The sequence below is a fragment of the Opisthocomus hoazin genome, chromosome 15 (assembly GCF_030867145.1).
Source record: "Opisthocomus hoazin isolate bOpiHoa1 chromosome 15, bOpiHoa1.hap1, whole genome shotgun sequence".
NCBI classification, from domain to species: domain Eukaryota; kingdom Metazoa; phylum Chordata; class Aves; order Opisthocomiformes; family Opisthocomidae; genus Opisthocomus; species Opisthocomus hoazin.
The window spans coordinates 13,180,325-13,205,334 of record NC_134428.1 but is presented as its reverse complement, the minus strand read 5'-3'; the positions used below and the strand labels follow the sequence as shown (position 1 = coordinate 13,205,334).

The following is a 25,010-nucleotide window of genomic DNA, read 5'->3' as shown; positions in this document are numbered from 1 at the left end:
CTCTCCACAAGCTCCTCCTGGCAGCCGATGCTTTGCGGCAGCGCGCGCGCCTACCCTCTTCCCAAGGGAGCGGGGATGGGGACCCCCAGCACCGGGGCAGGGTGTCTCCCCGGGGCTCTGCTCCGGCCGTGGGGACCTGGGGGACCCGGGGGACCAGGCTTTGGGTTCTGTGGGGCTGTGCCCAGCGCAGGGGACGCTTCTCTGGAGGCTGAAGACCTCCGAGCATGCAGCAGTCGGGGTGCAGGCCTGCGCCGGGCAGGGTGGGCCAGCACGGGGGGCAGCAGGACGTGCCCCGGTGAAGCCAGCGGCTCCTCCCGTTGTGGCTCCCTGCCGAGCCCCCCATCCTGCCAGCGGCTTCTGGCCGGGGCTCTTGGTTACTGGCCCCGCTGGATCGCGTAGCGAGAGGGGTTTTTTTTGGGTTCATTTCAGGGGTTTTTGCAATCCTTCCCCAGCGCTGATTCAGCTCAGAAGAATCAGCAGCGCCGCACAATGTGCCGCTCCGAGCCGCTCCTGGTGCGCGCCAGGGCTGGCAGTGGCCAAGGGGACTTTTGTGCTCGGGTTTGGGAAGCCGCAGGGGCTCGGGGGGCGGGAAGGGCCCGTTTTGGGCACTGCTGAGCTCCCGCGGAGCTGCCTGGGTGCAGATGGGGGGGATCCAACACGGGGGGGGGATCCGAGCCCTGTCGTGGCTACAGCATCCCTGTTCCCCTCCGTGCCTAGACCAAACCCCGCTGCCCCCCCATGCTGCTCCAGCCCCTTCCCTGCATCTCCCGGCCGGTGCCAAAAACCTTGGCTGGGGGCTTCCCGGCTGTGCCACACCTGCCAAAGCCGAGCTTTGCTCCTGTCGTGCCGGGGCAGCCAGTGTGGCATCGCCAACGCAGATGCAGTCACTGGGGAGCTGCTGGCAGTCCCCCAGGAGCAACGGGACCTGCCGAGGGACCGTGGGGGTCCCCAGCACCCACCTGACATGCGGGGGTTCCCCTGCAAACCTCCAGCTAATTGCAGCTGGGGAAAACAGTTTCGTTAGGAGAAGGGCGCATCACGGAGCCAGGCAGCAGGAGGGAAAGAGAGGGGCCAAGAGGGAAGGGGCTCGAGGGTCCCGGCGAGGTCCTGGTGCCAGTGAGGGAACGCGCAGGGGCCGACCCCACGCCCGGCCAGGCTCGCAGGGCTGCGGTGGCGACCAGCCGGAGGCACCCGGCGTGAGGCCACAGCTCCACCGAGGACTTTTCTTCTCTCCTCCTCACGGGGCTGGAAAATATACAAAGCTCGCAGCGAAAATATTTACACAGCAGCAATTTTCAGAGGAATTTGGGATGTTAATTTGAAAAATCTGTGGGGAGAGGACCACAATGGGCCCTTTGAGTGGGCGAGCGTGGCCATCGCACTGAGCCGCCTGCGCCGGCGAGGGGCCCCTCCTGCTGCTGCGCCGGCCCTAATGGGAGCCAGCCCTGCCGGAAGCCCACCTGGGAGCTGGGGGGCTGCACCAGCCCACCCCGCCGCCGCCCTGCGCCCCTAATTGCATCCAGAGCCGCTCCCTCCCGCCGTCGGCCCCGGGCGAGCGGGACCGGGGCGCTTACGGGGTCAGGGCCAAATCCTGCAGCAGCACGGTGCCTCCCAAAGAGCCGCCGACCCGGTGTGGCACGGTGGTGACCCTCGGCTTGGCTGGCAGCAGCCGCAGCACTTCAGCCCACTTTTGCTCATTCTCTCCAAATCAAACATACCTCGGCAGGCAGGGCCCCAACCTGGAAAATTCCAGCCCGAAAGATAAAGGATTGGAAAACGATTAAAACCAGAGGGTTGGAGCAGAAACCACTTGGCAGCGGGAACCTGCCGAGCGCCGGCTCCCAGCCCTCCCTGCCGGGGCCAGCGCACAAAACTGGCTGCTCCCGGGCCGGGGGTTCACCACGGGGGCCCTGGCCTTGGTCTGGCTGCAGCCCCCGGTTTCAGGGGACCGAGCAGGCGGACACTTGTCACAGGCGCTTTGGGGGTCCCAGTGCCGCCATGGGTGACATCAGGAGGTTCTGGAGGCTGGGCTGGGCTGTTTGTCCCGCAGCCGGCTCCGAAGCCATCTGGCAGGCAGGGAGGGATGAAGTAAGGCTGGATGATGCGCAGGGCAGAGGCTGATCCGAAAGCCGTGGCCTCTGTTTAGGGAAGACCTCCTCTGCGCCCGCGGCCGGGGCAGCGCCCTGGGGGTGAAGCCTCCCCCCTCCACTGCCCTGACTCATGCCGGTGCTCGCCAACAACAGCGGGAGGACGCGGCCGACCTTCCCGCTCCTCCGCAGGGGACACGTCACGCTGTCCGCACCGCTGCCCGCGAGCCAGGGCAAAACGGGCAGCGCCAGCAAAAGCGCTCGGGGCTGCGCAGAGGCGTTCATTGTTGTTGTTTTAATTTTTTTTTCTTTTTTCTTACAAAAAGACACCCTTCTGGTCTGCCTTACAAAAGAGACATACACAAACTTGTACTAGAAAAAAAAAAAGGTTTCCCAGAAGAAATGGGAAATAACCGTGTATAAATATTCTCTCTGAGTTCTTAAAGCTTCAATTCCCGGTTTGCCTGCTCGGCGCTTCCTTTGGCCCGGGGATCCCGAGGGTCCTAGCACCTCGGCCGGGCCTTATTGCTCACATCAGCTTCCAGGGAGTTGAGAGTCACGGGCCGTGCTCCGCTAAAGGACCCTTGTTACCAGCACGTGGACGTCCCTTAGCCGAGTCACCAGCAGCTTTCTTTTTAGCTGTAGCTAAAAAAAGCCCACCCAAACCCCAAATTAAAAACCCAGCCCCCCTCTCTTTCGCTACCCACGTTCTACGTAGAGTCACAGAAATGAAGGCACTGAGCGGCAAAATTAGTGTCTCCTTCCGAAGCGTGGCCGCCTCTCGGAAATTGCACGTTACGGGTTTGGGGGTTCTCTGCCTTAGTTCAGTTCAGTCCTCGCCGTTCCGGAGGGACACAGCCAGGTGCCGCCGCTGGAGCTCAGCCCTCGTCTGTCCCGCCTGGCTCAGAAATAGGAGGGCTTGAGCCCCGGGGTGTTGTTGTTGCTGGGGTAGCGCGACTGCATGAGTGGGACCTCGCACTCGGAGCCGCCGGAAAGCATCACCGCTTCCGGCACCTTGCAGCCATGGCTGCTCAAATCCCCATTTTCCAGGCAGGCTTTCACCCCTTCCAGCTCCAGCGGGCTGGCGTCCATCCCGGTGCCGGCGTGTGCCTTCGCCTGGCGGTGCCGGCGGTAGTACGTGCCGGCAGTGACCACCACCACCAGCAGCAGCACGGCGGCCAGCGCGGGGACGATCATCAGGGCGAGGTTGCTGTCCTTGCTCTGGGTGATGGGGGAGTGCTGCTGGTGGCTCACCGGCAAGGTCTGCGCCTCGGCACAGTGCTCCTCCTTGGAGGCCTTCTCCCCCAGGGGCCCGATGCAGACACGGTAGGTGCAGTTGGGCTTCAGCGCCCGCACCGTGTACTCAGAGAGCGAAGCCGGCAAACGCAGCATCACCGGCCGCTTGTCCGGCCCGGAGAGGTTTCGGTAGCTCAGGCGGATGCCCTTCAGCTGCGCTCTGGACTGGATGTAGTTCTGCAAGTCCACTTTGAGGGAGGTGCTGCTGACCTGCGCGATGCTGACCCGCCAGCTGGGTGGCGGGGCTGGCGTGGCCGGGGATGCCGTCGTCCCCCTCTCCTCCGCCTGGCAGTATGCCCCGGTGAAGCCCGCCGGGCACAGGCACTCCAGGTGGTTTTGGGCACCCAGGAGGCAGGTGCCGCCGTTCAGACACGTGCGAGGGGGACAGATGGGTGGTGGGGGACTGCTGGGAGTCGGGAGGCCGCTGAAGGGCACCGGCGTGGAGCTGCCCTGGGCGGCCCTGGCCCCCGGGCTGGGAGCGGCGGCGCTGGGCTGCGGCGCCGGGCGGCTGCTGGTGGGGATCGGCATGGGCGGCGGCAGCGTGGTGGTGCGTGGGGTGGTCGGGGCGGTGGTGGTGGTGGTGGTGGGGCAGCCGAAGTCAGCGTACTGCAGGTGGTGGAGGAGCTTGCCGGAGTTTTTGGGGGGGAAGTGGCAGCGCGTCTCCTCGGGCCGCCGCAGGACCACGCCGCTGGCGTTCACCCACTGCACCAGCCAGCTCATCTGGCAGATGCAGTTGAAGGGGTTGCCGGCAGCCGTCACGGCCCGCAGCCTGGGGAAGAAGCCGGAGAAATCCCGAGGGATGGTGTTGATGTTGAGGTTGCTGATGTCCAGCTCCTGGAGGTTGTGGAGGTTGTGGAAGTCCTCGGCCTGCAGCTGGGAGATGCGGGCGTTGCCAGCCAGGCTGAGCTTGGTGAGGCTGCCCAGCCGCCGCAGCACCGCCGGCACGCGCTCCAGCAGGTTGTCGGAGACGTCCAGCTCGTGGAGGTTGTTCTGGGCCTGGAAGAGCTCCTCGTTTAAGCTCGTCAGGCCCAGCCCCGCGATCTTCAGGGACTCGATGTTGAGGGTGTGGAAGGCCCCCTGCGCGATGGCGGGGATCTTGTTCCAGCTGATGTCCAGCAGCAGGAGGTTGGGCAGGTCAAGGGGGGGCACGGCCCAGAGCTGGTTGTTCTGCAGCTTCAGCTCCAGCAGGTTCTCCAACGTGTTGAAAGCGGCAGCGTGGATATGCTGGATCCTGTTCCGCTGCAGGTAGAGCCGCTCCAGCAGCCGCAGCCCGTGGAAGGTCTCATTGGTGATCTCCTGCAGCTGGTTGGAGGACAGGTCCAAGTTGACGAGCTCCGTCAGGGGCTGGAAGATGTTTTTCTGAATGCTGGTGATCTTGTTTTGGGAAAGGTCCAGGAGCTGGAGGGCGGGCAGGCCTGCAAAGCTGTCCTCGCTGAGCATCGTGATGCCGTTCTCAAAGACGTAGAGGGAGAGGGTGTTGGGGGGCAGCCCCTGGGGCACGGTGTGGCCCCGTCTGGCCGCACACAGGATGGTCTTGGGGTCTTGGCACTGGCAGCCTGAGGGACATGCCCCGGCCAGCTCCCCAAGGGCCAGGAGCAGCAGCGTGCAAAGGATCCGCTGGCTCATGGTGTCAGCTCTGTGGGAGAGAGAAACCCAGCCAAGGTTAGGGGCCAGGCCCTGCCGGGGGGGGACCTCAGACTGGTGGGGCTGCGGGGTGCCTCAGACCCCCGCACCGGTGCAGGGGGTGAGAGCCATCTCCCCTAGCCCTGCCTGGGACCCTCTGGCCCCAAAGGGACCGCAGAGTGAGCAGGAAGGTCCCTGCTGGGCTCCTGCCTCCTGTGCTGCTCCAGCCTGGGCTACAGCCGGCGGGAGCAAAGCTGTCCACCCCAGCGCCTCGCTCTCCCCCTCCCCGCACTCCCAGGATTTAGGGCCGTGGCACCTCTATGTGCCCCGGGCTCTACCATGAGACACATCGCACCGGCCTTGGCCTAGCCTCTCGGTACCGTCTCTGGTGTGGCACTGAGACCCCGGAACGTGGCGAGGCAAGGGCCCCTACCTCCCCGGCTGCTCTCGGCAGGGTGCAAATCAAACAGCCGGGGAGGGGGTGGGAGCCCGGCCAGCCTTCCCCGCGCACCCAGCACTGTTTAACCCTTTGCTGGTGCCACCAGCCCCGCAGCAGCACCCAGGGGGTCGGCTCCTGCTCAGATCACCGGCGGCAGCAATCCCCTCAGGGATGGGGCACCCAGGGGTGGCCTGGGCACAGGCTGTGGGGCCAAAGGAGCCAGGTGCTCCCCCGCCCCTGTGTCCTGCAGAGCCAGTTGTGTCCCTGCACAGTCCTGGGGCTCGTGCTAGCCACCCCCAGCTAGCTCCTGTCCCCTCGGGCCATGGGTGGCCTTGCTGTCCCCCTCCCTGCAGGCACCTCAGGGACCCGGCACAGCACCCTGGGCTGCACCCTCATTGCTTGAGGACAGGCACGGAGGGGACGATGCTCCTGGGGCAAGCAAGGCTGTAACCACCCCCGCGGGCGGCCCTGGGCGATGTCCTCGCTTCAGAGGCAGCTGGCTCCTCTCTCAACCCCGTCTTTCAGCCCTTTTAATGACATTCCTAATTAGCACGGGCGAGGGGGCGGCAGCGGGACCTGGGGTCTGGGCTGGGGACCCGATGTCTCCTGCCAGCCCATCTCATGGGCACATGGGGGTGGCAGAGGGGGGTCCCCGGGCAGGGAAGAGGCGAACCCCACCAGGCTGCTGGAGGCGAGGGGGCCAGCAGCCCCCTGCCCCACCAGCCCTGGCCGTCGTCGCCTCCTCCCCTGCTCCAAGCTGTTCGTAGCTCCAGGTGACCCCCTCTGCTGCCCGGCCACGTGCGGGGAGCTGCGGGTCGCCCAGCAGCACGTGCTGCCTGCCCCGGCCGCCCCTCCGCCGTGGGGGGCCCTGTCCAGGGCAGGGACACCATGTCCCGGGTCCCCCCCCCGGCGGAGCCCCCCTTGCCACAGAGGCACCGGCGCTAACCCACAGCCTGACAGGGTTAACGGGGCGGCCAGCTCTGTCCTCCCTTCTGCCCGGGGTGGGCCCCCCAGGGTGGAGTGTTCAGAGGGTGGGGTGCACCCGCGCCGCTGGGCAGGGTCACCACAGCAGCCTGAGTCACTGGGCTGAGCGGCCATGCCCCGCCGTGACCCGTGCCGTCAGTCCCCCAACACCGGAGAGGAGCTGTGCCGAATCCAAGGGGTCACCGCCACCGTGTCCCCTCCCCGGCACCCCCGGCTCAGCCCCCAGCCCCGCGCTGATGCCGCTGCCGGGTCGCGCCGCACCCCCGCACCCCGCCCAAGCCATCAGTGACCGGCACGAGGACCGAGCAGAGCCAAAAAGGCATCCCGGAGCCCTCGCGAAGCGTGTTTTGGGGCTAAGGGGCAGAGCTGGCACCCCTCACCGCCGTGCCACCTCCCCGAGGTGGCCCGGCAGCCCGAGGGTGCTGCTGGCAGGCAGAGCCCTGGGCGCAGGGTGCCAGCCATGCCCGCCCTGCCAGGCCGGCCGGGTGGGCAGCGCCGGCACGGGGCCAGGCTGCGGGAGGCTGGCGAGGCCGGGGCTGGTTTTGCAATGCCAGGGTCAGGTTTCGCTGACGTGTCCCCTGCTGCAACCAGCTGCTGACTCCAAGTCTCTCTCGTCCCTTTAATTACGCTGGCATTTCCTCGACGCCTGCCAGGCTCCCCGCTCCGGGCTGGTTTGGCTGGCCGGGCCACGGCCACGCATCCTCGCCTCGCCACGAGCATGGGCAGGTCAGCACGGCTGCTCCACCCACACGCCCCCGCCGCCTCCCCGTCAGCATCACCCCGCTCCACCGGCACACGCCGGCATCCCGCCCTCGCGCCCCAGTGTCATGTCGAGGCAGCGAGGGGTTAACCCGGCTCAGGCTCGCCGGGGTGCTCGCCCCTCCGAAATGGGGGACAGGGGAGCAGCCCCCCCCACGCCCCAGGGGGTCCCCAAGGGTGGGGAGGGGGCCCCAGTTCTGCTGGAGGTGTTAGGACCGCCCTGCCAGCGGCCTGCTGCTGCCTTGGCTGGGCTCCCCCGCGCCTGCACCGCAGATATTTGCCAAATTATTCATATTTTCCGGCTGCGGGGAGGATCTGGGCTCGGATTCCCCCAGTCCCGGCTCAGCCTTTCCCTGCCAGCCTGTCGGGCTGGGAGCGCCGGGCCCCCCCTCCCTGCCTGCAGCCCCCCGTTCCATCCCGCTGCCTGCCCAGGGTGAGGGACTCGGCGGGGGACACCCCACTTCGCGCCCACCATGTGTTTTATGGGCGAAGGTGATGCCAGCGGGGCGACACCTGCACAGGACGGGCCACGGCCACTCTGCGCAGGGAGTCGGGGGGTCCCTTCCCACAGCAGCGAGCCTGGCCCCGCAACTGAACAAAGCCACCGGTGTTGCCAGTGGGCACCGGCAGGCCGGGGGCCCTGGGCTCCGTCCCCGTCACTGCAGGGAGGAACACGGTGGCTTCGCCTGGCGGATGCAGGCGCCGCTGCCCTCCCTGACGCCCCCCAAAACAAGCCCACGTTGGCACGTGCCCCTTCCCGAGGCCCGGCCGGGGGGTGCCTGCCTAAGCCTTTAATCCTCCTCCCCTTCAACCCACCCTGCGCCGCCGCAGCTCCCACCTCCTCCCGGGCTCCCCTCCCCATTTAATTAAAGTTTCCACAGCAGCCCCGGAGGAATGCGGGCCTGGTTATTGCATTCCCCGGGGCACTCGCCGGCCCCTCGGTCCCGCTCCTGCCCCTTTGACCCGGCCGCGCTCCCCGGCTCAGGTGCTGGCAAGGAGAAAAACCAGCAGAGCCGCTTCACCGGCAGCCAAACCGCCTCCAGAGGAACCCCAACGCTGGCCGAGCCTGGGAGGGAGGCGGCCGGCGATGCTGCCACGCGCGGCACGGGCAGATTCCTACAGCGTGACTGGGGTGGCCGCGGCTGTCCCCGAGCGCTTCCTCCTGCCGCGTCCCGCCGGCCGAGCCAGCCGGACAGGCAGCGCTTGCGTCAGGGCCACCCGGCCTTGGCGTGGTGCAGGGAAAAATAGTAATTAGCCTCATCCTTGACGGCGGCACTGCCCAGCACTGTGTGGGCAGTGGCACGGCCCCGGCTGGGTCAGGGCAGGCCAGCCGCCCCGGTCCCGGCAGGATGAGACCTGACAGCGTGGGGCACGTCAGCAGGAGTGGGTGTGGACGGGGACACGAGTAGGGGTTTTTGGTTCAGAAGAGGGCTCTTGGAACTGGAGTGTCTCTGCTGGGATGCGCTGGCTCTCATGGCGGCTGCCGGCCCGGGAGGGAGCCAGGCCCAGGAAAGGACACTTTACCCCGCGGTGGCCCAAAGTCACACCCGGAGAGGGTGACGGGTCGGCATTCCCACAGCGCAGACGGGGTGACGGCACAGCCGCAGGGAGCTGCCGGCAGGCGAGGCAGTGGGGCATCCCTGCCGGCTGGCGGCCAGGCTGGCCGGTGGCCCTGCTGGCACCTGGCCCTGGGTGCCAGCCGGGGAGGAAACCCTCACCGGCACTGCCCGGGGACCCCGCTCGGCCCCACGGTGGGTCAGCGATGGGGCATGCTGGCCCCCGAGGACAAGCAGGGCCAGGGCAGCCAAACCTCACCCCGGCCAAGCCCTCCGCCGAGGAGGGTGGTGGTGACACCGCTGCCAGCAGCTCCCACCGCTGCCCGGCCCCAGTGGGCGAGCCCTGCTGCCACGTCTGCCAGCACAGGGCGAGCACAGGATGGGGACGGGAGGGTGCCGGACCCGTGGGGTCCAGGGGCCCTTCTGCTGGCAGGGTGGGTCGCAGCTGGAGGGAGCCGGGCTCCACATTAGCCCTGGCCACACCTCACCCCCTCCCCGTGACAGGAGCAGCACCAGGCCGAGACCCCCGGGCCAGATCCCAGCACCGGACCGAGACCCCCAGGCCAGACCCCAGCGCACCCCACGGCAGGACCGGGGACCTGGGGCTGTGCGGCACCCTCGTCCCTGCCCGGCCGAGGCCTCGGGGGGAGCAGGGCACGCTGACCCCGGTCGAGGCCCGGAGCGAGGCGCTGGCCCGCGGTGCCCTGCCCGCAGCCGGCCCCGGGTGCCCCCCGGCCCAGCCGAGGCCCACCGGGCCCCCTCGGCCCCGCCACCCCCCTGAGCCCCCGGGGGCCCAGCAGAGCCCCCTCCCGCCGCGGGCCGCTGCCCCACGACCCCCGGCCCCACGGCGAGGGGAGGGCCGGGCAGCGGCGCCCGGGGACGCGGCACTCACCGGGCCGGGCCGGGCCGGGGAGGTCAGCGCATGGCGGCGGCCGGGCGGGCGCGGCGCTCCCCTCTAGCGGCGCCGGGCGCGGGGGGCGGCTTTAAAACCGCGGGGGCGGAGCTCGTCCTCCCGCCGCCTCCCCATTGGCTGCAGGGGACAGGGGAGGAGGGGTGGGGCACCGCTGCCCCCAAGGCTCCGCCCCCCGCGCACCTGGGGCCCGACACGGGGCGGGACCGCCGGGACCCCCCGGGACCCCCGGCAGCTCCACCGCCCCCAGAGTCACCGCGACCCCGGGGACCCCGGCAGCTCCACCGCCCCCAGAGTCACCGGGACCCCGGCAGCTCCAGCACCGCCCAGCCCTTGGCACCCCTGGTAACAGCAGGGGCTGGGCATCCTTGGCACCCCCAGGGACCCCCATAGCCAATGCCCCCAGGGTAACCGGGGACCCCAGCACCCATGGGCCCCAGTGCCCTGGTACCTCAGCAGCCCTGTGCCCCTGGCATCTGCAGAGCCCCTGCCACCGTCTGCTGGGGGACGGGGAGCAGCGGGGGCCCCTGGCAGGGCGGCCCCCATGCCCTGGTGAGGGCAGAGCGGGGACAACGCTCCCCGCTGGGCACTGCGAGGACAGCACGGGCTGGGCTGGGACAGCCAGGCACCCCGGGGTGTCCTTGTCCCAGCCCTGGGCTGCAGTGGTGGCGGCAGCGCAGGTGACGGTGACTGCAGCTGGGCAGGGGACCCCGGTGCCTGCCACGGCCACCCTGCCGGTATTTGCCCATGTTGTGCCAACAGTCCCAGGGCAGCACTGTGCCATAGCGGCCGTGGCCATCCCTTGTGCCGTCCTGTGGCAGCACCGGGGTTTCCCTGCCGTGGGGACCTGCTGGGGCAGCAGCGTGGCACAGCCTTGGTTTCGCCGTATTTCCTCAGAGCCGCATGGTCTAAAATGCCGGCACAGCATGGCACGGCGCAGCCCAGCACAGCTCCCTGCCCTCGGCACAGCCACAAAAATGTCAACTGAAAGTAACAGATTGTCCCTTTGTTCCCCGCCTGCGGAGCTCCCTCCTCCGCCCCTGCCCAGGGAAGGCTGAGAGGTGGCTCTGTGCTCCTCGTCACCACGGTCCCCTCCGGTCACCGAGCATCCCCTTGGCCATCGTTCCCTCCAGCCACCAAGCGTCCCCCAGCCCGGTCTCCTCCAGGCACCAGGCCGCAGAGCAGGGCAGGGCGCAGCACCGGGAGCAGGGACAGGCTCCAGCTGGCACAGCCCCAGCCACAGGGCACTCCCGGGGCCGGCTGGCACCCGGGTGAGGCGGGCGGCATGCCGGGGTGTGCCACGTGCCTGCCCCAAACTGGCCCAGCTGGCCCAGCCAGCCCCAGGGCTACCCTGCGGGTGCCTGTGGCTTCCCCAAAGAGGGCCTGGTGCCATTACCAGGTGCAGGATGCAGGGCTGGGAGAGGGATGCCCCGTGGCTGGGCACGGCTTCGCGGCAGGCACCATGCGGCCGGGGGTGCCATCGGTGCCATCCCGCTGCAGACCCGTCACCTGGGGTGGGATGGCGAGGGCCATGCCACGGGGAGCAGCCTGGCACACCGAGGGCACCCCCCTTGGCGGGGGATCAGCGGCCTGATGCTGCCCCGTGCCACCCCAGGATGGGGTTCAGGGCGCGCACCGCTGGGGGAAGGCGCAGGGTCTGTCCCCGTGGCCGTCAGCATGTGGCACGGATGGGTGCCCGTGGCTCAGCACCCTCCTTCCCTTGCAGGGCGGCCATCCCGCTGTACGACACCGACACAGGGCTGCTGGTGCTGGCGGGGAAGGTGAGGTCCCACGGCAGCGGGGTGCAAGGGGGTGCACGTGGGTGCGGTGGGGTGCTCCCCACAGCCCTGCTCACGCCCCGTCCCCTCTGCCTTCTTCCAGGGAGAAAACCTCCTGTACTGCTTCGAGGTGACACCGGCGCAGCCGGCACTTACCCAGGGTAAGCAGGATGCGTCCCGCACTGGGTCACCCCTACCCACGCTGCCTGCCCCATGGCACCCTGCCCCACAGCGCCCTGCCCGTCCCCCAGTGACCCAGTGCCGGACGGAGGGCAGCACGCGGGGCCTGGCCGCTGTGCCGCGCCTGGCCCTGGACGTCATGGCCTGCGAGGTGCTCCGCGTTCTGCAGCTCACTGACACCACCCTCGTCCCCGTCAGCTACCTGGTGCCACGCAAGGTAAGGGAGGGCTGCGGGTGGCACTGTGTCACGGGTGCCTGGGGCCATCTCATGGGTGACACCTCGCTGGCAGTGGGTGACAAGGGGCACCAGCATGTGGGGGCACCGCGGTCCCCAGCCTGGGGAGAGCAGGAGGGGAGGTAAAACCTGGGTGCTGAAACCTGGGTGCTGATGGTGGGTTACAGAGGCTGGAGGGTGGGTGCTTGAGGCTGAAATCTGCATGCTGATGGTGGGTGCTGGAGGCTAGGCTCACTGGGTGCTGGATTTGGGAAGCTGGGTGCTGCGCGCAAGGTGCTGGGTGCTGCAGAGTGGATCCCGAAATCTGGGTGCTACCTGCCAGGTGCCTCCATGTAATGGGTGCTGGGTGCCAGATCCTGAATGCCGGGTGCTTGGAGCGGCTTCAAGCGATTGAAATTTGGGTTCTGGGTAGTAGAGCCGGGGTACTGGGGGCAGGATCCTGGGTGCTGGGTCCTGGAGGCTGGGTGCTGCAAGGGGTGACGCTGGGAGCCGGGTGCCGCTCCGGAGGCTGGCTGTGCCGAGGGGTGCACGAGGCAGCCCAATGCCGGGCAGTGTCTGACACCTACAGGCTTCTGCACGGCCGGAGGGACTGGGATGCCGGGGGGTGTTCCGGGGGTGCCCGGGGGTGCCTGGGGGTGCCCCGGTCCAGGCGGTGCCAGCTGGCAGCAGGATGGCGTGCTGCAGGGTGTCAGGGACGCCCACCTTGCCCCGTCCCCTTTCCCGCAGTCCACCCAGGACTTCCACGAGGATCTGTTCCCTGACACTGCCGGGACGCTGCCGGCCACCGGCGCCCAGGCCTGGTGGGCAGGGGACAGCCAGCAGGTCAGTGTCATCTGGGGGGTGTCCCCATCAGTGGTGTCGCCCAGGGCTGCCACCGCCCACTGCTCTGCCCGCTCGCAGGTGGGGAGGGTGAGCCTGCACCCTGCGCGGAGACCCTCAGAGACCTTCCGCTCCCCCGTCATCGCCCGCACCCAGCTCCAGGCACCCGACATCGGCCCCGCTGACACCGACACCGACCGGAGCGTGAGCATGGGGCACCAGGCAGCGCGCCAGGGGTGCCGAGGGGCCGGAGGGTCCCCGCTGCTCTCGTCCAGCAGGGAAGGGGAGGGCTGGGATGCCGGGCCCCCCTGCCCACCCGCTCATTCTCTCTCGTAGGAAGGCAGCGGCTACTCCTCGCCGTCCTCGCTGGCCTCGCCGGGCAGCGCCGCCACCTCCCTCTCGGCCAGCACCGGCCCCTCCAGTGGCTTTGCCAGCAGCCCCAGCCAGAAGTCGCTGCAGAGCATCTTGGGTGAGCAGGTGGCAGGGCGGGCTCGGCGTCCCCCAGCGGACCCGGGGCGCTCACCCATCCCCAACCCCGTGCCAGGGCCCAGCTCCCGCTTCCGGCACGCGCAGGGCAGGGTGCTGCACCGCGACACCCACCTCATCAACCTCCGGGGGCTCAGCCTCACCACGCCCGGCGAGAGTGATGGCTTCTGTGCCAACCGCCAGCGCGTCGCCCTCCCCCTGCTCTCCGCCGGTGGACAGATCGCCGTCCTCGAGGTACGGCACGGTGCAGTGGCCGGCGCAGCGCTGTCACGTGCCGTGCAGGTGACCCCCTGGTTCTCTCCCACAGCTCTCCAAGCCGGGCCGGCTCCCCGACACGGCCGTGCCCACCATCCAGAATGGCGTGGCGGTGGCCGACCTCTCCTGGGACCCCTTCGACCCGCGGCACCTCGCTGTCGGTACGCCTGCTGTCCCCGGGGGAGTGTGCCGGGCTAGTCCCCTGGCACCGGGCGTGCCGGATCACCGGTGTAACCCCAGCCTGTCCACAGCGGGTGAAGATGCCAAGATCCGGCTGTGGCGGATCCCTGAGGGAGGGCTGCAGGAGACGCTGCGGGAGCCCGAAGCTGTCCTCCGAGGTGAGGGGCACGTGGGGAGGCACACCGAGCACCCCGCGTTGGGGACAACCCGCCCCGGCGGTGTCCCCGTCCCGGCGCAGGCAGCGACAGCCACGCACCGCTCAACCTTACCAGGTCACACGGAGAAGATCTACTCCATCCGCTTCCACCCCGTGGCATCCGATCTCCTGGTTTCCTCCTCCTACGACATGACAGTGCGGATCTGGGAGCTGAGCGCCGGGCAGGAAGCCTTGTGCCTGTGGGGACACACTGATCAGGTAAGAGGTGACACATCTGGGGACACCCAAGGGGTGCATTGATCAGGCAGGGGACATGGCGGGGGGGACCACACAACGTCTTGTCTCCTCAGATTTTCAGCCTGGCTTGGAGCCCCGACGGGAAGAAGCTGACGACAGTGAGTAAAGACGGCCGGTTACGGCTCTACGAGCCCCGGCGCAGCCCTCAGCCTCAACAGGTACAATCACGGCGGCGGGGACGGGCTGGAGAGCTGGGGGTACGGGCGGGTGCCCGCACCCCCAGCTCTCTCTGAGCAGGCAGGGTGATCCTCACCCCATGCAGGAGGGTCCGGGTCCCGAGGGGGCCCGTGGAGCACGCCTGGTTTGGGTTTGCGGTGGCGACTACCTCCTGGTGTCCGGCTTCGATAGGTAAAGAGCCGGGGGGGAGGACACACACCGGGGCAGGGGTCCCCAAGGGACACTGTGCCCCCCCCTCCACTCTGCACTGTCACCTCCCCGCAGCCGCAGCGAGAGGAGGATCCTCCTGTACCGGGCGCAGGCTCTGCCCGAGGGCCCCTTGTCTGTCCTCGGCCTTGACGTGGCCCCTTCAACCCTCCTGCCCTTCTACGATGAGGATACTGGCGTTGTCTTCCTCACCGGCAAGGTGAGGGCTTGCACCCTCAAAAAAACGTGTGGGGGTTCCCAGCCTACAGCACCCCAACAGTGTGGAGGGACCCTCTGCGCGTCTCCCTGCCAGCCGCCATCTCTCTCCGTCTCCAGGGTGACACCAGAGTCTTCCTCTACGAGGTGACGCCCGAGCCCCCCTATTTCCTCGAGTGCAACAGCTTCACCTCCAACGAACCCCACAAGGTAAAGGGGGGGCCCTGCCGGGGCAGCGCTGCCCCCCCCCAACCCCCCAGCCCAGCAGCGGGCCCCGCTCACGCCCCCGCCCCATCAGGGCTTCGTCTTCCTGCCCAAAACGGTGTGCGAGGTGCGGGAGGTGGAGTTCGCCCGGGCGCTGCGCCTGGGGCAGAGCACCCTCGAGCCGGTGGCGTTCCACGTGCCGCGCGTCAAGGTAAGCAGCAGGGACCCAGCCGCCTTTCAGGGGGGAGATGTGGGAGGCGGGGGACCCCCCTCAGCGCCCCTCACCCCCGCAGAAGGAGTATTTCCAGGATGATATCTACCCGCCGACCCGTGTCTGGTGGGAGCCGGCCCTGGGCGGCCGTGCCTGGCTGGCGGGGGAGGACGGGCAGCAGCGCCGCGCCAGCCTGCGGCCGGCCGACATGGCGCCAGGTGGGTGCGCAGGCGCCGGGCGAGGGTCCCACGGGGCCGGGCATGGGGCGGGTGGGTGTGTGTGTGTCACCCGTGGGGCGAAGCCCCCCTGCCCCACGGCGATGCCGGTCTCCCAGTGAGCGAGGCCCCCAAGGAGGCTCCGGCACGGAGGTTCGTCCCAGCATCCGTCTACCTGGAGGAGAAGTCCGACGAGCAGAAGAAGGAGGAGGTGGGTGCTGGGGGAGATGGGGGCCGCGGCCCCCCGGGACCACCCCGCCGCGGGGCCCAGGGTTGGGGGCCGTGCCCCGGGCCCCACGGCTCGACCCTGCCGCCCTGCAGCTCCTGAGCGCCATGGTAGCCCGGCTGGGCAACCGGGACGACCCGCTGCCGCAGGACTCCTTCGAGGGGGTGGACGAGGCCGAGTGGGTAGGTGCGGGGCCAGGGGACACGGGGCCGGGCCCCGCCGCGCCCCTCACCCCCGCCGGGCCTCCCGCAGGACTAGGCCGGAGCCCGGCACCCCCAGCACCGCGCCGGGGACCTGCGGAGCCTCCCAAGCCCGGCAGGGAGGACCGGGAGGAGGAGGCGGCGACAGCGCGGCCCGGCCCGGCCCGGCCCGGCTGAGGGGAGGCGAGGCAGGGCCAAAGGCCGCGCCCCGCAACCAGGCCGGGCAGCGGCGTTGGGCCCCGTGCCCGCCGCGGGCAGGCCCCGCTATTAAAGCCGCTGCACCAGCACCCGTCTCCTGCTGTGACTGCTGGGCCGGGGAGGGGGGAACACACCGGGAACCAAAGGGCAAGGCCGCGGCCTGCACGGCACCCGCCCCGTGCGCATGCACAGCCTCGCCATTCGGCGGCGGGTCCTCCGGGCGCGGCGCGGCCACCAGGGGGCGCTGTACGGTGGAAGTGGGGCCGCTCGCTCCTCCGTCTCGGTGTCCGCGGCGCCCTTCGCTCCCTGACCCCGTGACCGCCGGGGGGGCGGAAGCGGCGGCGGGGCCATGGTGAGAGGGGCCGGGGCGGGGGGCCGGGGCCCGGGCCCGGGAGGTGCGGGGCGGCCGGGGTGGGGGGGGCCGGGGCGGCGGTGACGGCGAGTTGTCCCCCGCAGGCCAAGTACCTGGCGCAGATCATCGTGGTGGGGGCCCAGGTGGTCGGGCGGGCCTTCATGCGGGCGCTGCGGCAGGAGTTCGCAGGTAGGAGCCGAGCCGCCGGCCCCGACGCCTCACGGCACCCCCCAGCCCGGTTCCCGCCACCTCCCCCGCGCCGGGGCCCTCGGCCGGGGGCAGCGTGAGGAGGGCAGAGGGGTGGAACTGGAGGGTGGGAAGGGGGCTTGCTGCCCGCCCCCTGCCTCAGGCCTGGGGGTCCCAGGCGCACGCTCAGGCCCGCCATGTCTCCGGGCAGCGAGCCGGGCAGCGGCAGAGGCGCGAGGGCGATCAGAGAGGCCCCAGTCCGCCGCCGCCTCCCGCATCATCGGCATCAGCCTCCAGGAAGCCCAGCAGATCCTCAACGTCTCAAACCTCAGCCCGGAGGAGATCCAAAAGGTAGAGGCTGCTCCCACAGCGCCAGTAGAGACCGCGCCGGCGGGGCCCTGCCCTCCCCACAGTCACTGCCGGGCGTGGGAGCGACAACTGGTCCCTGCAAGCCCAGTTAATCCCAGTTTGGGGGTTCCCTGCCCCAATTGGAGGAGCGTGCCGGCAGCTCGCAGGCGTTAGGAGATTGCCAGGCTTGGCCCCTGTGTTTGGGGAAGGGGGTGTGGGGGTCTCCGGAGGCGCCTGACCAGTGTCACCAACGTCACACCCGTCACCTCCAGCACCGCTGCAGGGAGCGGGAGGCCGCCAGGGCAGGGGGCTGGGGAGGAGGAGGACAGGGAAGCGGCGAGTCTGACAGGGAGCTTCTCTTTGGCAGAACTACGACCACTTGTTCAAGGTGAACGACAAGTCGGTGGGAGGCTCCTTCTACCTGCAGTCCAAGGTGAGCAGGGGGAGGGGAGGGGAGGGGACAGCCCCGTCCCTCCGTGTCGCCCTGTCACCCCAGCCTCGTGTCCACAGGTGGTGAGAGCCAAGGAGCGGCTGGACGAGGAGCTCCGCATCCAGGCCAAGGATGAGAAGGAGAAGGGCTGGAAAGCCGAGACGTGACTCCCACCACCCCGTGCGCCGCTGCCCTCACCCTTAACTTATAGGTAGCCAATAAACGCCGTGTCCTCCCACGCCTGGCCTGGCTGCTCTGCGCCCCGGGGAGGCAGAGGGGACTTGCCCGCCTCTGCCCCGGAGGAGATCGGCCCCTGCCAGGGGCTGGGTTTTGCCCTGGGGAGGAGGAGGAGGAGGAGGAGGAAGGTGGCTGGGGAAGAAGGGGCATGCCCGGGGCACCGAGGGTGGCCAGGGCTCACATGGCACCCGGAGCTATTTTCGTGGTGTGTTCAGATGCTCTTAGCCAGCGGGTGCGGATACCTCTGGCTCAGTACCCTGCCCTCCTCCCGCTGCGGGACGGTTGCTGGGTCGGCGAGGGGCCAGGGGGGGGACATGCTGCAGCCTGCAGACCCTGGCTGGGCTGGGGCTGGGGCTGCCCGGCCGGGAGCACGGGGAGCTGCCCTGGCGTCGGGCAGAGCTGGCTGTGCCCCCGCCACTGCACCCCCCGTCCCCACCTCGGGCTCCTCACCGCCGTCGCGGACTGAAACAGGAACTTACTTCAACTTCACTTTATTGTTTTCTTAATAAACTTCCTCTCCCCTGGAGGAATATAGTGTTATAGTTGTTAGCTTATCTCTTACGTCTGCAGTCCTGAAACGCTATGCTAACAGCGATGGAGCCCAACAGGAGGGAAATAAAAACAACCCAGAAACTACGATAGAAAGGCACTTCGAGACCGTTAAAATACTGATGTCCTGGAATGTGCAACAACAAACCGACAAAGGAGCGAGGAGACGTGCACCGGCCGGGGCGGCCTGGTCGAAGGCCCGCGGCCGTGCTGGGGCTGTGGCAGCGGCGGGTGGCCGCCGGAGCCCGAGGGTGAGGGAAGGGAGACCGGCTCCCCGCGGGCGCGCGGCTGGGGGCTCCTTCCAGCGGGGAGGGGGCAGCGTCGGGGACGTGCCTGTGTGTCCCCCCGCCAGTTCTGGGCTCCGCGGGGACCCTCGCGTCCCCGGGTGCCAACGCGCTGCTGGCACCCGGAGCCCTGCCCGCGCTGCTGCTGCCTGCGTGCGCTTGCGGTACATGGTTAGGTATGAACGTAGCTAAACGGGGTGGCTCTGCCCCGGCGCGGAGCCGGCGCGGCAAGCGGCACACGCAGCGTGTGCCTTGTCACGGGGAGGGCCGGGGAGGCGGCGGGGACGAGGGCGGCCACAGAGCTGGGGGACACGGGCGGGCGCCGGGCCGGTGGGTGCCCAGCCAGCTGGGCCCGGCACGGATGTGCCGTGGCCGCGGCGTTGTCCGGTGCCGGGCACCACACGGGGCTCTGGCTCATGGCTGGCGGGAGGCCGCAGTCTCCCACGCCGGCACCGAGGCCTTGGGCAGGGAGACACCAAGTCGGCGGCAGCGGATGAGCCCAATGGGGGCCCTGTCAGAGCAAAGGGGGGCTGGTCGAGAAATAAATAGCGGCGTCTCTGGCTGCCCAGGCCAGGGGGGAGCAGGGGGACCCCCCCCCGAGGTGCCTCCGAGGTGCTCCGGCTGCCGAGGGATTATTGCTTTTCTCAGAAGAGTCCGTTCTTCTTTCGTGACAGTTGAAAGCATGAGGGAGGCCCCCGCCAGGGCTGGGGGGCTGCGGGGAGCGGGATCTGCCTGCAGGGCCGGTGGCCGGCCCCGGGCATCGTCGGACCTCCTCAGTTGACGGCGGCGGGTTTGAGCAGCAGGGAGCCGGGGGGGATGAGCACCCAGCCCGGCGGCAGCCCCTCGGGGCTGCCCCCCGAGCCGACGCCAGCTGAGAGGTCGAGCACGGCCCCCGGCAGCAGCGCCAGGCTCTCGGGGGGAACCCGCGGCCGCCCCGGCTCCGTCCTTTCGCCCCTCTCCTTCCGGCTCTCCGGCCCCTTGCCCGCCTTGGGCAGCCGCCCCTCGGCCCCACTGCCCTTCTCCCCCTCGGCCTTGGCCTCGCCGGCCAGCAGCGACAGGACGGGCAACCCCAGCCCAGCCGCGAAGGGCGAGGGCAGCAGCGGGCTCTTGGCCAAGTTCAAGGGGCCGCCGTTGAGGGGCAGGACGGGGCCCGGCAGGGCGGGCATGGTGGCCCCGCAGCCCAGGGCGCTGAGGTCGAGTGGTGCCGGTGCCAGCGGGATGGGCAACGCCGGCAACCCCGGGGGAGCGAAGAGGGCCGCGGGGTTGGGGATCACGAGCTGCGCCCCATTAATGTAGGGCAGCTCTGCCGAGCCCAGGGGCGTTTTGGGAGGCGGGTGCACCTTGAGCATCTCCGGGTGCTCGGGGGAGACAAAATGGCCGTGGGCCTTGATGTGCTTGCGGAGGGAGCTGGGGTCGGTGTAGCGCTTGTGGCAGCCCGGCATCTTGCAGGAGTAGGGCTTCTCCACGTAGTGGGTGCGCGTGTGCTTGAAGCGGTCGCTGGAGTTGGAGTAACGCTTGTTGCAGCCTTCGTAGGGGCAGATGTAGGGCTTCTCGCCTGTGGGATGGCACAGCGCCGGGGCTGCCGGGGGGCGCACAGCCAGCCCCACCGGGTCCCCCCCCACCCCCGGAGCCTCCCCACTCCCCCCGGGCGAGCGCGGTGGCCGGCGCTGACCTGTGTGCGAGCGGTTGTGGATTTTCAGGTTCTCCAGGCGGGAGAAGCTCTTGTTGCAGGTGGGGCAGCGATGCGGCTTCTCGTTGGTGTGCGTCCGGATGTGGATCAGCATCTTGTACCTGCCGGGGGCAGGGGAAGGGCGAGGGGGTCAGCCCCGGCCCCTGGGGCATCTCCCTGTCCCCATGCCCTGGCGATGGCATGGGGGGACAGGGACATCCAGGCCAGCGCTGGGATCTAGCCCCCCCAGGACCTTGCACCCTGGAGGGAGGGATGGAGGGAGACCTCCCCCTGCCCAGCCCACAGTGCTGGGCTCCTGTCTCCCCCCCTGACTCAAAGCAGCCCCCAGGGACCCCCTCCCAGTGCCCAGAGCCCCCCCTGCCCACCTGGCATTGAAGCCCCTGCCGTGGCGGGCACAGCCCTCCCAGTGGCAGCAGTACCCGGCGTCCTTCTCGGGCTTGACGTGGAAGTCGTTGACGTGATCCACCAGGTCTTGCAGGAGGTCAAAGAACTGGTTGCACTGCAGGCAGGAGGCTGGGGGTGAGGGGGGGGGCCTGGACCCCCACCAGGGCCAGCCCCTGCCCCGAGCCCCGCCCCACCCCGTGTGCAGGAGCACCAGCATCTGCGCAGATGGAAACAGCCCCTTGCGTGCCCCACCCCCAGCCCTGTATCACCCCCCAGCATCCCTGCACGGGCCCCAGGTCCCCATCACCCCCCCTCCAGCCCCACAGAGCCCTGCCGTGACCTTCCAGCCCCACATCCCCTCCCCAGCTCCAAAATGCCCCCCGTGTGACCCCCCTGCACAATCCTACACCCCCCCCCATCCCAGCAATGCCGCTGCGTGGGCTCCCAGCCCCCCAGCACCACCCCCAGCCCCAGGACCCCCCAGCCCTCCCCGCTGACCTTGGACCAGCGGCAGATGAGCTGCTTGGGCAGGGGCAGCTCAGGGGGCAGGCGTTTCTCCTTGCCAGGGGGCAGGAAGGCGGCGGGGGGCAGGTGCAGGGCCCCCCCTGCTCCCAGTGGCAGGAAGAACTGGAAGGAGCTGGGGAGGCCGTCGATGTAGCGCAGGGACTGGAAATCCTGGAGCAGAGCCTGGGGAGGGGGTGGTGTGGGACAGGGCTGAGCTGGATGGACCCCCCCAGAGACCCCCCCCACCTGGGGTTGGGGGCATGGAGGGGCCAGGCAGGACACAGCCGCCGAGGTCAGGAGCACCCGGGCACAGTCCCCACGCTGGGGACACCCTGGGGGGACACACACGGCCATACTTACGTGGGGGGTGAGGGGACCGGGCAGGTCCCCGTTGCCCTGGCGCTCGGGGGACAGCGAGGCGCTGCCGGCCGGGGACCCCCCTCCGGAACGGGGCGAGAGGCTGAGGTCCACCACCGGCATGGCGGGGAAGCGCCCATCCCGCGGCTCCCCCAGCCCGGAGTGTGCCAGGAGGCCAGGGGACGGCGAGGCCGGCACGGCCCGGCGACCCCCCCGGCCCCCCCCTCGGCCGTCCCCGGCCGGCGGGGCATCAGGACGCTGGGGACCGCGGGGCCGGGGGCCGGGGGGACCCCGCTTCTCCCGGGCGGCTCGCAGCTTGGAAATGCTCAGCTTGAGGTCCAGCGGCTCCTCCAGCGAATGCATGGTGCCGGGGCGGGCGCTGCGGGGGGGACAGCCAGGGGTCACCACGGGGATGGCGGCAGGGGGCACCAGTGCCAGCCGAAGCATCACCGCAGCCCAGCCCCGCGGCGATGCCCGTCCCTGCTGCAGGCCGGCGGCCGAGCGGGTGCCGGCGGCCGCGGTGCTGGCAGGGGACCGTGCCGTCCCTTGCGGCCACCCTGCCATGGCCCCCTGCCGCAGCGGGCAAAGGGCACGGCACTGGGGGGCCCCCCGGCCCCCGCGGCCCCTCGGTGTCCCCAGCATGTCCTCTCCACGTCGCCAGCCCCCGGGGCCCGCGCAACCCCTTGGCCGACGACCAAGCCTCGCCAAGGGTTGCCAAACCCCCTGGGCACCCGCGGCGGTGCCCCCGTCCTGCCCCCCACCCCGTCCGTCCCCGCGGGCCTGCCCCGGCGAGGCCTTTCCCAGCAGCAGAGCAGGGCGGTGGCGGCCACCAGCCCGGCGGTGACCCAGGCAGCCGAGCCCGCTGGCCCCAGCCCCGGAGGCGGCAGAGCTTCCTCCCCAGCCGGGGCCCCTTCCCAACGCCGCGGCCTGCCGGGGCCGGGCAGGGGCTGCCTGCGGCACGGCGCGGCACGATGGCGCGGCACAGCATGGCACGGCACGGCATGGCATGATGGCGTGGCACGATGGCACGGCACGGCACAGCACAGCATGATGGCACTGCCCCGACGTGACACCCACCCCGCGTGTGCGTCCCCCCCCAGCGCCACCACCCCCACAGCTCGCCCGCCACACATCTGGCGGGCGGCTGAGAACGGGCAGCTCAGCGCAGGAGTGAGCGCCCGATCCCGTCCCCCGGCTGTGCCCCCCAACCCCCCGGCTGTGCCCCCCAATCCCCCGGCATGGCCCAGGGCAGGGCGGGGGTGGCCAAGGGGCCGGGACGGGGGGGTGGGTACGGCGCGCCCAGCACACGTGGCGGCAGGGACCCCCCCCCCCCTCTCCCTACCCCACCACCCCACCCCGCCCCGGGGGGCCCGGCCCCCGCCCTGCCCCGCCGCCGGGGCCCCCCTGCGCTGGCGGGGGTCCAGCCCGGCTCAGACACTGAGGAATGCGGAGGAGCCGTGGGGGGCGTGGGGCCCGGTTTGGGGGGGGGGGAGCGGGGGACACCCCCCCCCATGGCAGGGGTGCCCCCCGCCCGATGGGGGGTCCCTGTCCCCAGCTCCCACGGCGGGATGAGCTGCCCCATAGCAGGCTCGCCTTCCCTGCGGGGGGGACATCTCTCCGAGCCCCCCATGGCCATGACGGACGGGGGGCAGGACCCAACGGGTGGGATGTCAGCGCGGGACCCCCATCGCTGGGGGGGGGGGGCGACACCGTCCCACTTCTTCAGCTCAGCCGAAGAAGCGGGACGTTCCCCCCCCCCCAGCGATGGGGGTCCCGCAGGGTGTGGGGGTGCCGGTCCCAACCACGGTGGCCATGTCCCCGTGTCCCCCCGGGGACAGAGACCCCCAGCACCTGCAGCCCCCATGCAAGGCCCCTGCTACCCCACCCCCACCCCGAGCCCCCCCTCCGGCCTCTCCTGCCCGCGCCAGGCGCTGCCAGCCCAGCCCCTCCGGCCTCCCAGCGAGACCCCCCCCCCGCTGCCGTACCAGTTCAAACCAGTCCGGCGCCAGGCGCTGGGCGGGCTGGAGACCCCCAGGACCCGCCCCGCGGGGCTGGGGGACCTGGGGTGACCCCGCTGCAGCTGGCGGGGTGCCAGGTCCGCGGGCCACCCCGCTGCTGGCATGGCCGGGCTGTCCAACCCCCCCCCCCCCCGGAATAGGTCCCCTCATGTCCCGCTGCTCCCCACGGGTGCCCACGGGGACTGGGGGGGGGTCACGTCCTGCTGGTGGCCCCGATTTGTCACCATCCCCCCCAGCACCCACTGCCCCACGCGGCCAGGGCTGGCGGCAGCCCCCAAAAGGGTCCCCGAGAGCAGCCGTGGCTCCGTCCCCCGGTCCCCAAGCCCAGGCCGCTGCCGTTGTCCCCCCATTCGTGGGCGCGTGGCGGCCGTGGGGACCTCCGGGGTCGGGGGCCTGGGACACCCCCGTCCCTCTGCGCGGGGACACACGAGAGGGGCTTCTCCCCTGTCACCCCCCTGATCAGACCCCTGGGCGGCAGCAGGGACCCCGGGTTGGGGGGACGCAGGGACCCCAGGTTGGAGGGGGGGGACACGGGGACAGCGGGGTGACACAAAGGGACGCGGAGGTGGCCGCTTGCAGAGGGGTTTCTCCATGCAGGGCGGGGGACGAGCCCCCCCCCAGCAGCACCCGGGGACACTGGGGACAATTTGCGGCCGGTGCCTCGGGGAGGGGGTGACCCCGGCCGGGTCCCCCAAGCCCCCCTGGGCTTGGCCACTCCGCGCGTCGCGGGACCGGGGGTGACCGGGGCGGCCAAAGCCGCCCCTTCGCCCTCCCCACGCGGGGGGAGGGGACACCGGGGGTCCCCGGGGGTGGTCGCGGCCGGGGGGAGCCACCCAGCGCGTCCCCGCCGCAGCCAAGGTCAGGACACCCCCCCCCCGCCTCCCCCCAAGCAGCGAGCGCCCCCGGGAGCCCCGCGCTCCCGCCCCCCCCCCCCCCCCCGTACCCCGGGGGCGCAGCGGGGCCTTGTCCCGTGTCCCCACGGCGGGGGGGCTGCAGGTGCCAAGCCAAGAGACCCCTCCGCCGCATCCCCGCACCCCCCGGGGCAGTGTCTCGGAGCCCCCCGGGAGGTTGTCCCCCCCCCCGGTGGCAGCGGCATCCAGACCCCCCCCCCCCCCCGACGAAGCGCCGGTCCCCGGTGCGGCCGTACCTGCGGGGGGGGGGCTCAGCGGCAGCGGCGGGCGGGGAGCGGGGCTCGGCGGAGCGGGCCCCCCCGCAGCCGGGCCGCTCCGCCACATCTGCAGGGGCCGGGGGCGGGGGCGGCGGCGGGGCTCGGCCCCCCCCTCCCTCCCCGCTCCCCCCGGGCGGCGGCGGCGGGCGGCGGCGGGGCGGGGGCTCTGCCCGCCGTGATTGATGGCGGCCCCGCACCGCCCGGCCCGGGCCCGGCTGCGGGCGGGAGCTGGGCGGGAGACGGGGCCGGCCCGTCCCCGCCGCGGGGGGCACGGGGGGGGGGGCACACGGACACGCACGGACACGCGGGGACACCCCCCCTCCCACCCCTGCGCAAGGTCACCCCGGCGCTGCGGCAGAGCCGAGCCCTCCCCCCCCCCCGGGCGTGTCCGCGCCCCCCCGGGGACGTGGCGGGGCGGGGGGGGACCCCCGGCGGCGGGGAAAGTGCGGGCGGGGCCCACCGGAGCGGCACCGGGGACGGTTTGGGGGGGGGGGGGGGGGGCCACATCGGGGGGGGTATCCCCCTCCGCGCGGGGACGGCGCCGCCTGCCCGCCGCGTGACGTCACCCAGTGCGGCTGGCGTCACGCCTGGCGGGGGCCTCCGCATGACGTCACCCCCGGGGGGGCGCG

The 25,010-nt window shown here is 70.9% G+C and overlaps 3 protein-coding genes across 8 annotated transcripts in view; 1 reads left to right on the top strand and 2 right to left on the bottom strand.

Annotated features, from left to right (window-relative positions):
• Window positions 1–17,428, top strand: part of LOC104336104 (mitochondrial import inner membrane translocase subunit TIM16) — a 38,566-nt gene extending 21,138 nt beyond the window's left edge. For 2 of the 6 annotated variants that reach the window (XM_075436183.1, XM_075436180.1), the window contains 22 exons: window positions 11,381–11,435; window positions 11,536–11,593; window positions 11,684–11,829; window positions 12,574–12,669; window positions 12,748–12,870; window positions 13,003–13,135; window positions 13,211–13,386; window positions 13,460–13,568; window positions 13,659–13,745; window positions 13,860–14,002; window positions 14,095–14,199; window positions 14,304–14,389; window positions 14,483–14,624; window positions 14,741–14,830; window positions 14,919–15,035; window positions 15,118–15,253; window positions 15,370–15,461; window positions 15,572–15,658; window positions 16,331–16,415; window positions 16,624–16,763; window positions 17,128–17,193; window positions 17,271–17,428. In XM_075436183.1, the coding sequence (XP_075292298.1) occupies window positions 11,381–11,435; window positions 11,536–11,593; window positions 11,684–11,829; window positions 12,574–12,669; window positions 12,748–12,870; window positions 13,003–13,135; window positions 13,211–13,386; window positions 13,460–13,568; window positions 13,659–13,745; window positions 13,860–14,002; window positions 14,095–14,199; window positions 14,304–14,389; window positions 14,483–14,624; window positions 14,741–14,830; window positions 14,919–15,035; window positions 15,118–15,253; window positions 15,370–15,461; window positions 15,572–15,658; window positions 16,331–16,415; window positions 16,624–16,763; window positions 17,128–17,193; window positions 17,271–17,357 (2,359 nt within the window). In that variant the 3' untranslated portion in view covers window positions 17,358–17,428. Of the gene's footprint in view, window positions 1–11,380; window positions 11,436–11,535; window positions 11,594–11,683; window positions 11,830–12,573; window positions 12,670–12,747; window positions 12,871–13,002; window positions 13,136–13,210; window positions 13,387–13,459; window positions 13,569–13,658; window positions 13,746–13,859; window positions 14,003–14,094; window positions 14,200–14,303; window positions 14,390–14,482; window positions 14,625–14,740; window positions 14,831–14,918; window positions 15,036–15,117; window positions 15,254–15,369; window positions 15,462–15,571; window positions 15,659–15,728; window positions 15,819–16,144; window positions 16,227–16,330; window positions 16,416–16,623; window positions 16,764–17,127; window positions 17,194–17,270 lie in introns of those variants that run through there. The other 4 variants (XM_075436181.1, XM_075436182.1, XM_075436184.1 and 1 more) reach the window with 4 other exon arrangements.
• Window positions 2,370–9,701, bottom strand: VASN (vasorin). The gene is made up of 2 exons (XM_075436711.1): window positions 9,637–9,701; window positions 2,370–5,019 (listed from the first exon to the last, which is right to left on the bottom strand). The coding sequence occupies exon 2, from the start codon at window positions 5,007–5,009 to the stop codon at window positions 2,991–2,993; it is 2,019 nt and encodes a 672-aa protein (XP_075292826.1). The 5' UTR covers window positions 5,010–5,019; window positions 9,637–9,701; the 3' UTR covers window positions 2,370–2,990.
• Window positions 17,429–17,908: 480 nt separating the features above from the next.
• On the bottom strand, window positions 17,909–24,401 carry GLIS2 (GLIS family zinc finger 2). Its single transcript, XM_075436186.1, has 6 exons — window positions 24,361–24,401; window positions 21,199–21,574; window positions 20,833–21,021; window positions 20,316–20,449; window positions 19,933–20,051; window positions 17,909–19,815 (listed from the first exon to the last, which is right to left on the bottom strand). The coding sequence occupies exons 2-6, from the start codon at window positions 21,556–21,558 to the stop codon at window positions 19,034–19,036; spliced, it is 1,584 nt and encodes a 527-aa protein (XP_075292301.1). The 5' UTR covers window positions 21,559–21,574; window positions 24,361–24,401; the 3' UTR covers window positions 17,909–19,033.
• Between the last annotated feature and the right edge of the window lie 609 nt (window positions 24,402–25,010).

Coding starts and splice junctions, on each gene's coding strand:
- GLIS2 (XM_075436186.1), bottom strand. CDS start 21,558: ATGCATTCGCTGGAGGAGCCGCTGGACCTCAAGCTGAGCATTTCCAAG. Junction 21,022..21,198: donor CCGGTCCCCTCACCCCCCAC/GTAAGTATGGCC, acceptor CCCCCTCCCCAG/GCTCTGCTCCAGGATTTCCA. Junction 20,052..20,315: donor GGCAGGGGCTTCAATGCCAG/GTGGGCAGGGGG, acceptor TGCCCCCGGCAG/GTACAAGATGCTGATCCACA.
- VASN (XM_075436711.1), bottom strand. CDS start 5,009: ATGAGCCAGCGGATCCTTTGCACGCTGCTGCTCCTGGCCCTTGGGGAG.